General features: G+C 50.2%; 1 protein-coding gene across 23 annotated transcripts in view; it reads right to left on the reverse strand.

Annotated features, from left to right (window-relative positions):
• Window positions 1–7,055: 7,055 nt before the first annotated feature.
• PTPRF (protein tyrosine phosphatase receptor type F) overlaps window positions 7,056–13,758 on the reverse strand; it is an 86,479-nt gene continuing 79,776 nt past the window's right edge. For all 23 annotated transcript variants that reach the window (XM_081054780.1, XM_081054779.1, XM_081054768.1 and 20 more), the window contains 11 exons: window positions 12,662–12,785; window positions 12,324–12,499; window positions 11,513–11,632; window positions 11,161–11,315; window positions 10,794–11,079; window positions 10,530–10,708; window positions 10,195–10,321; window positions 9,789–9,914; window positions 9,404–9,558; window positions 9,179–9,314; window positions 7,056–8,778 (listed from right to left, as the gene is read on the reverse strand). In XM_081054780.1, the coding sequence (XP_080910906.1) occupies window positions 8,710–8,778; window positions 9,179–9,314; window positions 9,404–9,558; window positions 9,789–9,914; window positions 10,195–10,321; window positions 10,530–10,708; window positions 10,794–11,079; window positions 11,161–11,315; window positions 11,513–11,632; window positions 12,324–12,499; window positions 12,662–12,785 (1,653 nt within the window). In that variant the 3' untranslated portion in view covers window positions 7,056–8,709. The remainder of the gene's footprint in view (window positions 8,779–9,178; window positions 9,315–9,403; window positions 9,559–9,788; window positions 9,915–10,194; window positions 10,322–10,529; window positions 10,709–10,793; window positions 11,080–11,160; window positions 11,316–11,512; window positions 11,633–12,323; window positions 12,500–12,661; window positions 12,786–13,758) is intronic.

The following is a 13,758-nucleotide window of genomic DNA, read 5'->3' on the forward strand; positions in this document are numbered from 1 at the left end:
GTGTGACTTCAGGTGAGTTGTTTGACCTCTCTGAATCTTAGTCTTCAGCTACAAATGCAAGGTACTATTCAGGACTGTTGGGGGAATTAAATTTTAACAATGCAAGAATGAATGTCACATTTAAGTGCTTAGTAATGCTAGCAGGTATTATTATAGCATATAATAGGCGTATAACATGTTTATTGGATTTAAATTTATAGGAACTCAGATGGGAGTAACTGCAGAGAATGCCCTGAAAATGTGCCAGAGAGGAGGCTGGAAAGGGTCATCCCTGGAAAGCAATCTGAGACACAAGGTTTTTTTTTTTGTTGTTGTTGTTTTTTTTGGGGGGGGAGATTGAGGAGCACCTGTTTTGGGTTGAAAACCTGCCCCCTCACCCCCCCAGTTCAAAGTCCAGTCTAGGTCCTGGGTGACCCTTATTTTAAAAATATTGTTGCTTGGTAAGTCTCCATTTGAACCATTCCTACCACTGGTGTGGGGAACGGGGAGGAAAAGCAGCTTATGAGGAAGACAGTGGTTTGGTGTGGTGGACACAGGTCCCTTTTTAGTTGAGGTGGTTGGAGGACAGGAAGTCCCTCTGAGCTGAGGGGTGTGTGCTCAGGTTGGAAGCAAAAGGCGGGGCCTCCTTAGAGGAGATGGGAGTAGGGTATCTGAGGACTGAGTGTTCTGGCAGCCCTAGCCATAAGTCCTCCTGACAGATTTACTTCTTGGGCCAGGTCAAAGACCTCCTCTTTGATCCACTTGGCAAACATTTATTGAGTACCTACTTTGGACCAGACTAGGCTGGGAGGTAAGTAAGCCATGGCCCGTCTTCAAGAAATTCAGTACAGTGGAGGAGACAGAAGAATCAGACCAGAATGACAATTTGCATTTCATTTCTGAACTGCAGCCTGGATAATTTCTTTGGTATTCCCCGCCCCCCCCCCTTTTAGTATATGAACAGCCGAAGAAGCAAGAATAGTAATTTCAGCACAGTGCTATAGTTACTGGCCCCACAACACAGCTGGAAGGGAGGCTGTCTGGGTGAGCGTGGGGGAGGAAGGACTTGGTTTTGAATGAGGTGCGTCAGGAAGGTGCCCAGGCATGTGCAGCTATGGCATGGCTGCTGTTCTACCACTGGCACGTTCGCAAGAACCAAGTGCATGTCAGAGGCAGCAAACTAGAAAATGCACTTATGGGCCGGCCCGGTGGCTCAAGCAGTTAGAGCTCCACGTTCCTAACTCCGAAGGCCGCCGGTTCGAGTCCCAAAAAAAACAAACAAAAAATTCTTTAGAAAATGCATTTAAAACAGGGAGCATCACCACCTAGAAAATCATTGTGGACATCTTGGTGTATATCCTTGCCAGCGCTTCTCTAGTTTTAATGCTCACACAAATGCCCTAAAGAACTGACAAAATACAAATTCTGATCCAGTAGGCCTGGGGTACTGCTATTCTGTTTCCAAAATGCTTCCAGTTGATAATAGTGATGGTTTCCAGATTAACTTGAGCAAGGTTGTAGACGATATATGTGTGTGTGTATATTTTGGGTTGTTTCCAACTTTTCAGTATTATGAATGATGCTGCAGTGAATCTTTGCCCATAGATTTTAAAAACATGTCTGATCATTATCTGTATATAAATTCCTAAAGGTGTATCACTGGGTCAAGGGTAAAACATATATATTAATAGATATTGCACTTTTTCCTCCAAAAAGGTAGAACCAGCAGAGATTTCTAGCAGTACGAGTGCCCAATTCCCCACACCAATATCAACACATAACTTTTGCCCATTTGATAAATAGTACCTGATCACTTTTTTCAATGTACATTTCTTTGACTAGTGAGGCTGAGTATCTTCCATATTTTCATGGAATTTGTCTATCTTCTTTTGTAAATTGCCTATTTGTGTCCATGCCCATTTTTCTATTAGGGTGTTTACTTTTGTGCTTACTGACTCAGGGAGTTAACCCTTTGCTAGCTACAAATGTTGTGTGGTGATGCTTCAGGCACATATTGAGATAAGTCTGGGTTCTAAAGGAGAAAGGGATCAAGGAGAGATGAGCCAAGTGCTGAAGAAGAGCATGATGGGTTTAAAGTTCCAGGCTGTCATCACTGCAGGTGCTGAGTGGCTGTGCTTGCTTAGCATCCTCGTTGCATTACAGCCCTCATTCTAGAAACTCGGGTGGCTGCACATGTCAGGTTGTGTGTCCTCCCTTCCACTGGGCTGGATGAGCACAGCTTACTTTGATCCCAAGACTTCCTTTAGATTCCAACCACCTTTTCTTTATGTTAACAGACATTGTTATGTTATTGTCAATTTCATCGAGGTCTAACAACATCTGTAATCAAAACTGAAGGAGGAGAATTTTCCAAAAATAATCTAATGTCCATGTGGAAGAAAAACAGGGGACTAGCACTAATTAATTGTGAAAAACGAAAAACATAATGACGTGCGGACTAGCTGTGTCAGGTAACAAAACAAAGCCACAAAAATTGAGTAGTTCTGGCTTAGATAAGACAGGCAGATGAATGAAACAGACTGGAGGCCCGGAAGTATGTTCTGTATTTATAATAACTACTTCTGTGGTAAAGAGGCATTACAAATCAATACAAGGAGGAGGGTGATCTACTAAATAATTTGGAGGAAAAAAACCAATTTAGACACTCACATTAACCATACAGTAAAATATTTTTAAAAATAAGAATCCCAAAAGACAGTAAGACAGGAACCAGATTGATGGAGAAATCAGAGCTGAGAAAACCACAGCCCAAGATGCCTGAGTCAAGGGTTGTTTTTCTCAAGAGAAGCCTGGACAGGTTTTAAGCTCTGAGTCTACAAATAAAAAAATCAAAGTGGCAACAGGGCAAACATCACGGTAATTAGATAAAAAAATCCATTAGCAAAGCCTCCTCCTTCAACAATGGGTTAATACAGAATCAGATACGGTATCTTTAAGTTTCTGGGGAAACTTTTTTTTTTTATAGTCACCATACCAGGCAAAATTAAAACTGAGAGTAAGTGTAAGAGAAATATTTTCAGACTTAAAAGAATCAGCAAGTTTGAAATCCTAAGTGAAAAAATTTCACAAGGGAGAACTCCACCAAAGTAAAGGACTAACATGCGGCACGAGTAACAGCGGCAGTTGAGTGCAATCCAGAAATGAAAGCAATGAAGAAAAAATTACTTATTTGAAACTGATGCTTGAAAGATTTTTCATAAACATGTAATTAAAATGCTGTTTACTGGTTTTCAATTTTTAGAATGAAAATTTATAGTAATAGAACAGAAAGTATTAGAAACCTTGACAACGTGAAATAACAACAAAATGGTAGTTGGAAGGATCAAGGAAAGTGAGCTAATTTTCTCATTCTTTATGGACAGTAATCAATAGATACTGCCTAGGGTGATAAATCAAGAAATAGATGTTTAAATATATTGCTTAAAGTCATGCGGGAGCTCCAGAAGAATTAAAACATCTAACAAAACCAAGAGGTACAGTAGGAGATCATATAAATTGACTAAATCCCACACCTTTTATTGTGAGGAATCACCAGGTACCAAGCACCTACTAAAGGTGCAACGTACTGTTTGAAGATGACTCTCACTGCCTGAAGAACTAAAATCAGAAGCTCCTGGGAATGAAACTGGAGTCGGGGAGAGGAGATAGGAAAGCTCACCCTTTATTTTGTATCCTTCAAGACTGTTTGAATTATTTTTATTATCACACGCATCCATTTGTTTTAAATAAAAAACTATATTGATAACCATTTAAGAAATTATGGCACATCTATGACAGAAGAGTATGTAGCAGCCTAAAGAATGAGGTACTGGAAATTCACAATATACTTAAACGAAAAGGGCAATTTGCAAAGATTTGAGCTAACATGATTGTAGTTATATAAAAAACCAAGTGTATATACGTGTTTGTATATTGATAGGAAATGCCCAGAAGGATGTAGACTGAATTATTATGACTCTCTCCATGGAGTTGGCGGGCAGGGACTTCTATTTGAAAGATTTTTGTTGTTTTTGAAAACGTAAAATTATTAAATGTGTAATTTTAAAAGTTTGTCTTTATAAAAATTAAAGCACTATTAATTCTTCACAGAAAATTCGGAGAATTACAAAGAAAGCAATCACGCAGCTTTACAACTCTTGGTGTGTTTCCTTCCAAATATTTTTTTCTCAATACATCCAGCTAAAGGCAGGTAGTGGTGTGAGAAAATCCCTGAAGTCAGGCAGACCTAGGAGTGCCAGGCATTCCACCACATTCCAATTGGGAGCCTCAGCCCTCACGATCAGCCTTTCCCATCTCAATAAATGACAACTTCATCCTTACAGTTGCTCAGGCCAAAACTGTGGGGTCAACCTTGACTTTCTCTCATCCAGTACATAAGCAAATCCTCAGTTTGACTCCCAAACTGGCCACTTCTCTCTACCTCTGGATTTCTGCCCAAGTCCTCCCAAAGGCCTGGGAGTGGACCCCAACTTCCCCTCTGACCTCACCCCCGACCACTCTCTTACCCCTTGCTCCTGGTATTATGGCCACACCAGCCTCAACACATCAGGCACATTCCCGCCCAGGGCCTTTGCTCCACCTGCTCCCTCTGCCTGGGTGCTCTCACCTCAAAGACAGTCAGGTAAAATCCCTCATTAGCTTCAAGTCTTTCCACAAATCTCATCTTTTCAGTGATGCTTCCTATGACCACCCTAATAATCAAGCCTTCCCTATGTACCTGATGCCTATTCTAATGACCCCCAATCATGGCACTTACACTTTCTAAAAACTACATTTATTTTTCATATGCATCATGTTTCATCCTACTGAAGTATAAATACCCAAGGTCAGAAGTCTTTGTTCAGTTCATTGATGTGACTCGTACATAGCAAATGCCCATTAAGTATGTGATGAGTGAGCGGATGAGGCCAAGTTTTCTTATCTACAAAATGGGCGTAATAGGACCCACCTTGTACAGTTGCGAGGATTACCTGGAAAAAATATGTTTCAAATTAGTTGCATAGCAGGGTCACCTAAACTCATGTAGGATGGTTAAGGATGGCTTCTGAAGGAAATATTTCAGTGGAGACCTAATGAGGAGTTAGCCAGCTGGAGAGGTGGGAAAGAATGTTCCAGAATAGCTTGTGGTAAGGTATGGAGCTGAGGATATGGTGAGGCATGCACAAAACTTAAAGAGGATACTGTGTCATGGCTGGAGGTATGGGGTGAGGGGTGAAGATGAAAGATGAAGCAGGGACCTGCAGCCTCAGAAACCGGTGGAATTTGGTCCAACTGTGACAGGGTCATGTCTGCCAACAGGAAAAATCACTTTGGCTGTTATGCTGAGAATAGGTTGGCTGGGGCAGGGCTGGGGCAGGCGGACTAGGCAGAAGGCATGGCAGCAGTCCAGATAAGACAGGGTGACCTGGGACAGAGCAGTAGAAATGCAGAGAACTGAACAAGTGCAAGAGGGAAAGCCAAAATGGGCAGGGTTTGATTAGCTGAACATGGGGGTAAAGATGCCAGATTAGGAAACAGGGTGGATGGGGTGCTATACACTGTGATGGGGGTCCCTGAGAAGTGAGTTTGGAGGTGAGGGGTGGAGTGACAGTGAATGGTGGCTGACACCAGGTGATGGAAAGGGCAGGGACTCTAGAGCAGACATAACCAGGTGTGTCCCAGCTCTGGCACTTACCTGTCCTGTGGTCTTTGCCAAGTTAATCTAGGTAAGCCTCTCTCCTCATCTGGGAGAGAAGAGGGTCTGCTCTGCGGGGTTGTTCTGAGGCTTAGTGATCATGTCCAGAAAGTCCTGTGTGCAGCCTGCCTGGTGCAGTTCTTACGCTGGTGTTCAAGTGACACTCTGATATTTTGCTCCCTTGAAAATGTTTAATGGCTCCTTCTTTCATTTAGTTAACAATTCTTCAAATTTAATACCATCAAGGATAATGCAATGATGGTGCTGTTGTTCTGAACAAATAGAAATATGCCAGGCACTGAATGAGGTGCTGGGGAAACCAAGGGCTCTGATCCCAGGCCTCGTTCACTCAGCCTCCGAGGGGACAGATGCCAACTGTGGAGCACAGTGAGGGCCGCAAAGGAGGCGGCCCATTAGAGGCGCTTCACCTGCCTGGGACATTACATACCTTTCCAGTCAACTCAAACCCCTCAGCTGCTTCCAGCCTACCTTTCTAGCCCAAGTCTCACTACCCCCGTCATGCTGCACTCCTTGTAGCTTCTCCTATTTGTTAGCCTCTTTCATGCTTCCAAGCCTTGTACAAGTTGCTCTCTCCATGGGAAATCTTGTCCTACCTTTTAAAAGTAACCTGTTCACCTTATGAAACACTCAGAATCCAGCTTACATCACCTCTTAGGAAGCCTTCCTTGACCCTGCTGCAGGGTTAAGTGCTACCTCAGTGCACCCACAGCACCTGTGTTGGGCTCATCATGATACTCTAGTCTGGTCATTGCCGACACGTACTTCTCTTCCCCCCTTGTTTTGGGTCTCCTGCATCTGTGTCCCCAGAAGATCCAGTTTGACATCCTGGTAAGACTTGTCTGATCACCAGTGGGGGCCATAGGGCTCAACAAGTAGATACCGCCATGTGTCCAGGGACTGGAAGGCCACACCATGTCCAGTACGCACAAGAATCTTCACTAGCCAATTTCCTTACTGCTACAGCCTTCACCGCCACCAGTGCCATCCCTCTCCTTATAACAGGGGAGGAAGAAAGCGAGGTAAAGGGAGACGGGGGGGGGGGGCGGTGTAGCTCCTTGAAGGGGGAGTCCCAGGACCCCTGACACGGCGCCTTACAACACCCTAAGAGCGAGGAGAGGCAAAGGGTATGTATGCTTCCGGGAAGCGGGTCCTATGTGCAGTGTTCTTTACATGCGTTGAAGACTGCGGCTCAATCTTCAGGGTTTGCAACCATTCCTCTGAAAATGGGCACCATACCAAGAGCCCATCCTGTCACAAATACTCAGCAGGAAATCTCCAGAACTTACCCCTAGGTATTAGCTTATACAGTCCAGACTCTGGTTCCAGAAAGAGCTGAGACAGAGGACCAGTTTGTAAGAAATCTGATTATTCAAATTTATTACCATCAAGAATTATGCAATGATGCTGTAGTTTTCTTAACAAATAGAAAACAGACTGTGTACAACAGTGAACTCTACAGCACTAGCATCCACAAGGTAAAAATGAGTGTCTCATCCAACATTACCAACCCTGCATTGTTGATCTTGACCGAGCCTAGCTAGATCTGGAGAAGTCTGTTTCTCATCCCTCGGCTACAACAGCTATGCACCCTTCCCCGCCCCCACTTACCTATCTAGATAGTGCTGCCCAGAGGAAGAGGCCCTCTCCCTGCCCCTCAGCAAGCTGAGATTATAAGGGTTGATTATAGTACCATTGAGAGAAGTCCAGTAGTCTTACCACATTGGTTTATGAGGGCATCTTGAAGGAGTGGAAAAGAGCGATTCTCACGGGCTTTGAAAATAGCTGCAAACCAGGGAGGAAAATCTTCTGGCCCTTTTTCTGAGGGCAGACATGTGCTGCCAGGCCCACTGGCCTGGACCTGAAGGGCCAGCCGTGCCCCTGCTGGGCCCTGAGGTGTGCAGGGTGTGGCACACACCCTGACCTGTGCCAACTGCCTTGGCCACATGGCCAGACCCACAGCCTACCAACACCACGCCACACTGCAATGCCGGGCACAAAAGCACAGCTCTGCGGGCCCGGAGGTCAGCCTGGCAGCTCCCCAGAGAGCCCCAGGCACACGGAGCCACCTCCCCTCCTCAGGGGTTTGAAGCAGAGGCCAGGATAGGACTCTTTTTTTTTCTTTTTTTCTTTTTTGATTTTTTTTTTTTGTTTGCTTGTTTTTGTTTTTTTGTCTTTGCTTTTTTTTTAACCTTTGCAAACATAATGGTGATGAGGAACGCCTTGCCAGGCTCCCCCTGATGCGGCTGTGGTTCTGGGCTGTGAATGTTAAACACACACTAGAACAGACGACTGGGGCTGAGTGTTTCCTCTCTCCTCCCGCCCACCACTGTCTGTGGGGCCTAAAATAAGGCTCTTAAGGAAAAACAAAACAAAACTTAAACAAAAAAAAATGTTCCCTGCATTTGGCTGAAACAGGATCTTGTCTGAAAGGCTGGAAGAGCAGCGGATTAGTGAACCCCCCCTCCCACCCGCTTAGGCTGGCAACCCCAGCTCCACACACACGAGAAAGGCATGTTCGTCCCTCAGCAGTGAAAGTCATACAAAAACAAGGATCCAAGTGAACTCAAAAAAGAAAATAAACTATACCCAACCCCTACAGTGGCCCATTCTGCAGTTAAGAATTTGCAAAAGGGAAAATCAGAGGGAAGAGGCTAGAATCCCTCAGTCTACCCCATTTAACGTATAAAAAGGAGGCTGTGCCCCATCCCCACCCCATGAGAAGAAGCATGAGAAATGCGGCAGCAAAACAGAGAGCTCGGAGCGGGCTCTGGGTGGACCCGGCGGACACAGAGCGGCTGTGGTGCCCACCTGCCGGCCCACCCACTCGCTCAGGGCGTTTCTGGGCTCTCTGTTTGGTGTGGCAATGTTCCTGAAACGCTGTGATCCCAGTGGGCTGTGCTCCGCCAGCAACGGTATCCGTGCAGGAGGGCTAGACGATGGTCGGTATGGCTCAGAGGAGCTGGGTCCCCTCCGGAGCCCCCAGGTCGGGGCAGCGGAGGAGAAGGGGACGGTAGTTACGTTGCATAGTGGTCAAAGCTGCCGAGGTACTCCAGGGCTGCGCGGTAGCACAGCTGGTACTGGTCCTGCCGGGACAGGGGGCTGGGTCAGCGAGGGCAGTGCCAGCGGGTACCCCAACACACTGCCAAGGGCACTCAGACTGCAGCCGGTAGGCCATGAACTCAGCCACTGCTGGCCAGGAGCCGGTGCTGGCACGTGCCCAGCACCTGCCCCAGGTAGTGTCGAGAGCCTGAAACAATCTCTGAAGGCTGCTCTCTCTTCCTTCCAAACTGCCCACATCCACCTGCTGTCCCCCTGTGCACCCCATAAGGACTATGTCCAACCCCAGCTGGAGCCAGACACACCACTGGTGCTCAGTACAGAGCTGCCGAATGAGGAGCACAGCCTGCTCCTCCGGCCCCAGGGTCCCAGGCAGAGCGGGCAATGGTCCATGTTGGCAGCGTGTGCCCACACCCCGGCCCGTACCTCTGTCTGCACCATGGCCGGTCGCTGTGTGCGCAGGGTCTTCACGGTCTGGAACATGTCCACCACCCCCTCGTAGCGCATCCGCTCCAGGACGATGCTCAGAGTGATGAACACCCCTGTGCGGCCCACGCCAGCGCTGCGCAGGGACAGCGTGGGGTCAGGGGTCCTGCCGCCTGGCCCGCAGGGCCCCCTGCTCCTGCCTAGCCCTCCAGGGGCCGGCCTCACCTGCAGTGCACTGTGATGGGCCCGTCCTGCCCAAACTGCTCCTTGGTCTTGTGCACCTGCCCAATGAAGTCAATGAAGCCCTCCCCGGTCTTGGGCACGCCCTGCTCCGGCCAGTCTGTGAACTGGAACTGCCGGATAGTCCTCGACTGCCCGTCCTGGAAGAGGCAGGCAGGAAATGGGGTTAGTGCCTTGGGCTGCAGCCCCACCAAGCCAGGAGGGGAGGACAAAGACACAGGTAAGCACCCTGGGAAATGTGCTCCCAGGGAGCCTCACATTACTGCAGCTGGAGCTAGGGCACCATGTAGGCAGCCCCCATCCCACACGTGCTCAGGCGAAGACAGACACGCTTTCATGCAAATACACATGCTCCCGTGTGCACACTCACCCGGGCATCCGTGACCTTGAATTCACGCAGGATATACTGCGGCATGTTGTACTCAGCCATTGGGTCCACAACAAAGTACTGGTAGCGAGCAGAGCGCTCTGCTGGCCAGTACTGGTGGCATTTCTCCTGTGGACAAAGGGCCCAGCCCCCACGATCAGGTAGGAGGAATGGGGGAGGGGAGCTCCAGTTTTCAGAGGATTCTGGGGCAGGACTCCTCAGGTGGTGATAACCGGGGGGTCAGACTCTATGCTGATGGGAGGCTGGGTGTGAAAGGAGGGAAGAGTGTGATCTGAGCGGGGTCCTAAGGGACTAGGCAGTCTTGGGGAGACTCTGGGAGCACAGCACCTCCAGAGGGGGTGGCTGCTGTGCTCCCAGCTATGAGAAGGGCCCTGGGGGGTGGGCTCACCCTGCCCATCTCCCGAAGCCTGGTCAGCATGACGATGATGGTAGAGTTGTGCTCCCAAAGCATGCGCCAGAAGTCCTCGGTGCTCTCGGCCAGAGGCCCCTGCGTGGCTATGTAGGCCTTCTGCTGTCTGGGGTGGACATAAGACTGGACATGCTGGAGGTGCTGTGCTCCTAGTCTCCCCAAGACTGCCTAGTCCCTTAGGACCCCGCTCAGATCACCCTCCTCCAGGAAGCCCACTCTGGTCTTCTGGGCTGACCCTTCTCTGTTGCAGCCCCAGCCAGCTAGATGCAGGCCTAAGTACCCGTAGGGCCTGGGGCAGACATAAGCGTGCTGACCTATAGCCATCCAGGAAGCTGGCATTGATATAGTCGGAGCCCTCCACACCCCGGATGGGCTGCAGACACACACGGGTCAACTCATAGGGCATGATGTTCACCAGACGGTTCTTGAACTTGTTGCAGGGCAGGTTGGCGCTGATGAAGCGGGATGTGTGGGCCTTGGAACTGGCCAGCAACTAAGGAGAGGGAGCGGCTGGTCAGGCCTGGCGTCCCGGGGGGAATCACTTCCACCACGCAGCCCAGGCCCGCCTCTTGGCTCACCTTGAACTCGAGCTCCATGGCGGTCACACTCTCCCCAGGAGGTACTTGGCCCAACTTCTGGATGTGGGCGTAGAGGTTGCGGGCAGGCACCTCGGTGTGTCCGCACGTGGCAGCCTCCAGCAGCGCCTCGTGGATGAACACGTATTGGTCCTCTGTCTGCACCATGTAGTTACGCTGCGATCGCATGCACGTCACGTGGCCGTAGATGTCGACCGTCTTTTCATGCTTCATACGCTCCAGCATGGCGTCAATCACAATGAAGCAGCCCGTGCGGCCCACGCCCGCGCTGCAGGACATGGTCTTGGCTTGGGGCACAGGTCCACCCACCTCCCCCTCCCATCCCTCTGGTGGCACCATACCCCCTCACCTGCAGTGCACCACCATGGGCCCTGCATCTAGCGGGTTGCAGGCCTTGACCCGCCGCAAGAAGGCCAGGATGGGGGTTGGGTACTCGGGAACTCCATGGTCTGGCCAGGCCATGAACTGGAACTGACGCAGCTCCCGCTTCTCACTGGAGCCACTCTGGGGCGAAGGGTGGGGAGAAACGGCGTTATCGAGGAGTCTGTCTGCTACATGCTCAGGGCAGAGTGACCAGGCGCTGGCCAGCACAGCGCACTCACGCACCTCCGAGCCCCTGAGCTCCACCCCCAGCACACACCACACTCAGACCACTGCGCTTATGGGGCTGGGTGGGGACAAGCACTGGGGCAGGGCCATACCTTGTGGAGCGCAAAGGTGCGCACAGTATACGTGGCCAGCTCCACTGTGTCCAGCAGAGTGACCTGAATGAGGCCATAGGTCTCAGTGCCACGGACTGGCCAGTACTGATCACACTTCACCTGCAGAAGGAAAAGCAGGACAGCGTGCAAGGGTGTTTGGAGATGTCCAAAGGCTCGGAGGGGTAAAAGGGCAGGGGTCCCGGGTCAGAAGCAGGGGGGCAGGGCTAGCCTATGTAGCTACAAGAACCCCCAGACCCAAATTCTCAGCTCCACTGTGCCATCCCTCACCAAACCACATCAGGCTCTCATGCTACGCTGCCACTCCTGCCCTAGTTGAGGGAATGAGGGCTATAATTGAAATTTATTTATTCATGACCAGATACACCAGGCACATTTTCTGCCAAATTTACCCGTAATGTTTATGTGCCATTTTCAAGCTCTGTAAATTTTACGTTTCAGTCAGTGCTTTGCAGTGCAAAAGCAGATAACAGCAGCTCTTTCCACTAATTAACTTAGGAGATGTGTTAATGCCCTAGGAACGCTCCAGCATCTGGGGAACATGTGAACATCTCAGGAACACGCCAGCAACCGGGTAACATAGTAACATTCTCAGAAAATGCAGCATCTGGTGCAACATATTAACATCCTGGGAACCCACTAGCATCTGGGGACCACGATAACACCCCAGGAAAACAATAGTACTTGGGGAGTCCCTTGAGAAACTTCTTCACACAGGGACGGAAAAAGGTGCCCAAAGTTCCCCAGTGGCTATTTCCGATCCCAGCTTCTGGCAGGCCCTGCACAGTCTTACCCGGGACTTCTCCTCTAGCCGTGTCATCATGACCACAGTGGCTGTGCGCTGTTCCCACACCATGCGCCAGAAGTCGCCCATGGTCTCAGGCAGTGGGCCCTGTGTGGCGATGTAGGCATTCTGCTTCCGGTAGCCATCGATGTAGTTGGCATTGATGTAGTCGCTGCCCGGGACACCTGCAGACGGTCAGGGGCATGGAGAGCACTGTCGCAGGGCCTGAAGCCCCACCCACACCTCAGCGCACCTAGGACTTGTGGGTCTCTTCTGTGGGATGAACCGTCACCCCCACCAGCAAGGAGGAAGAGAGCAGGGATGGGAGGGGGCTTGCCCCTGCTCACCATCGATGGAGGTAAGGATGACGCGGGAGTGGTCGTAGGCAATGACATTTGCGTAGCGGTTCTTGGGCTTGTTCACCTCCAGGTTTGAATTCTCCCACGTGAACTGCTGTCCTGGGTCAATGGACTGTAGGGAATGGAGGAGGCACGTAGTGTGGTTGTAAGAGCTGAGGTCTACCTACTGTCCCCAAAGGGGTGCAGTCTTCCACGTGCTGCCAACATCCAGCCGTAGCTCCTACGCCACAGCCAGCCCCTGGCCCATTGTGCCAGTGAAGGGTGCGCACCAGCTCCCCCAGCCACGGAGCTCAGGAGCTGCCCCATCACCTGGCAGGAAGGTGACCATGGTACCAAACCCCTTTGCCTGGTAGAGTGCTCGTGGTGGGGCGGGGGCAGGGGAACGTCCCTCAGGCCCCGCACTCCACTAACAAGATGAGCACAGAACGAGAGGAAGCAATGGTAGCCAGCCCTGGACACCCACTGCACCGCCTCATCCAGATCGCCTCCTACCTCTCTGGCTATTTGTCTTCCGTTTTCTCTCCTTCCCCCTGCGCTTTCCATAGGCAGGACACAGCGCTCCTCCAGGGCACATTCCCAGGGCCTCTTCAAACTCTACAGCCTTTCCTGGGTGATTTCATTTGCTCGCAGGATCTTACCTCTATGTGCTGGAGCTGCCCATAATCCAACTTGCAAGTTAGTCTCCCCTGAGCCCCCATCTAAACAGCCAGCAGCCTTTCGGACATCCCCACCTGGAGGCCCTCCATAGGTCCTTCAGTCTCTGCCCTTGCCATGCTGAGTTCATCTGCTTCCTTTCCAAATCTGGGGAACTCAGATGCCACTGGGACTTAATCTTGGTGAAGAACACCATCATCCATTTACCTAAAAGTCCTGGCCAGAACCTGCAAGTGGTTCTCAAAACTCCTGTGAATGTCCCGCCGGTCACCATGTCCCAGGGCGCCCCCCACCCCGACTTGACATCTCCCTGCCTCTTCGCATCACCCCACTCCATCCTGCAGTCAGAACAATCCTTATACAATGCCGACGTGATGATCAATTCCCTGCTCAATGTCTTCCATGGCTCCCCCTCGCCTCCTCTGACGGTG

Source organism: Rhinolophus hipposideros (genome assembly GCF_964194185.1).
Source record: "Rhinolophus hipposideros genome assembly, chromosome: 8".
NCBI classification, from domain to species: domain Eukaryota; kingdom Metazoa; phylum Chordata; class Mammalia; order Chiroptera; family Rhinolophidae; genus Rhinolophus; species Rhinolophus hipposideros.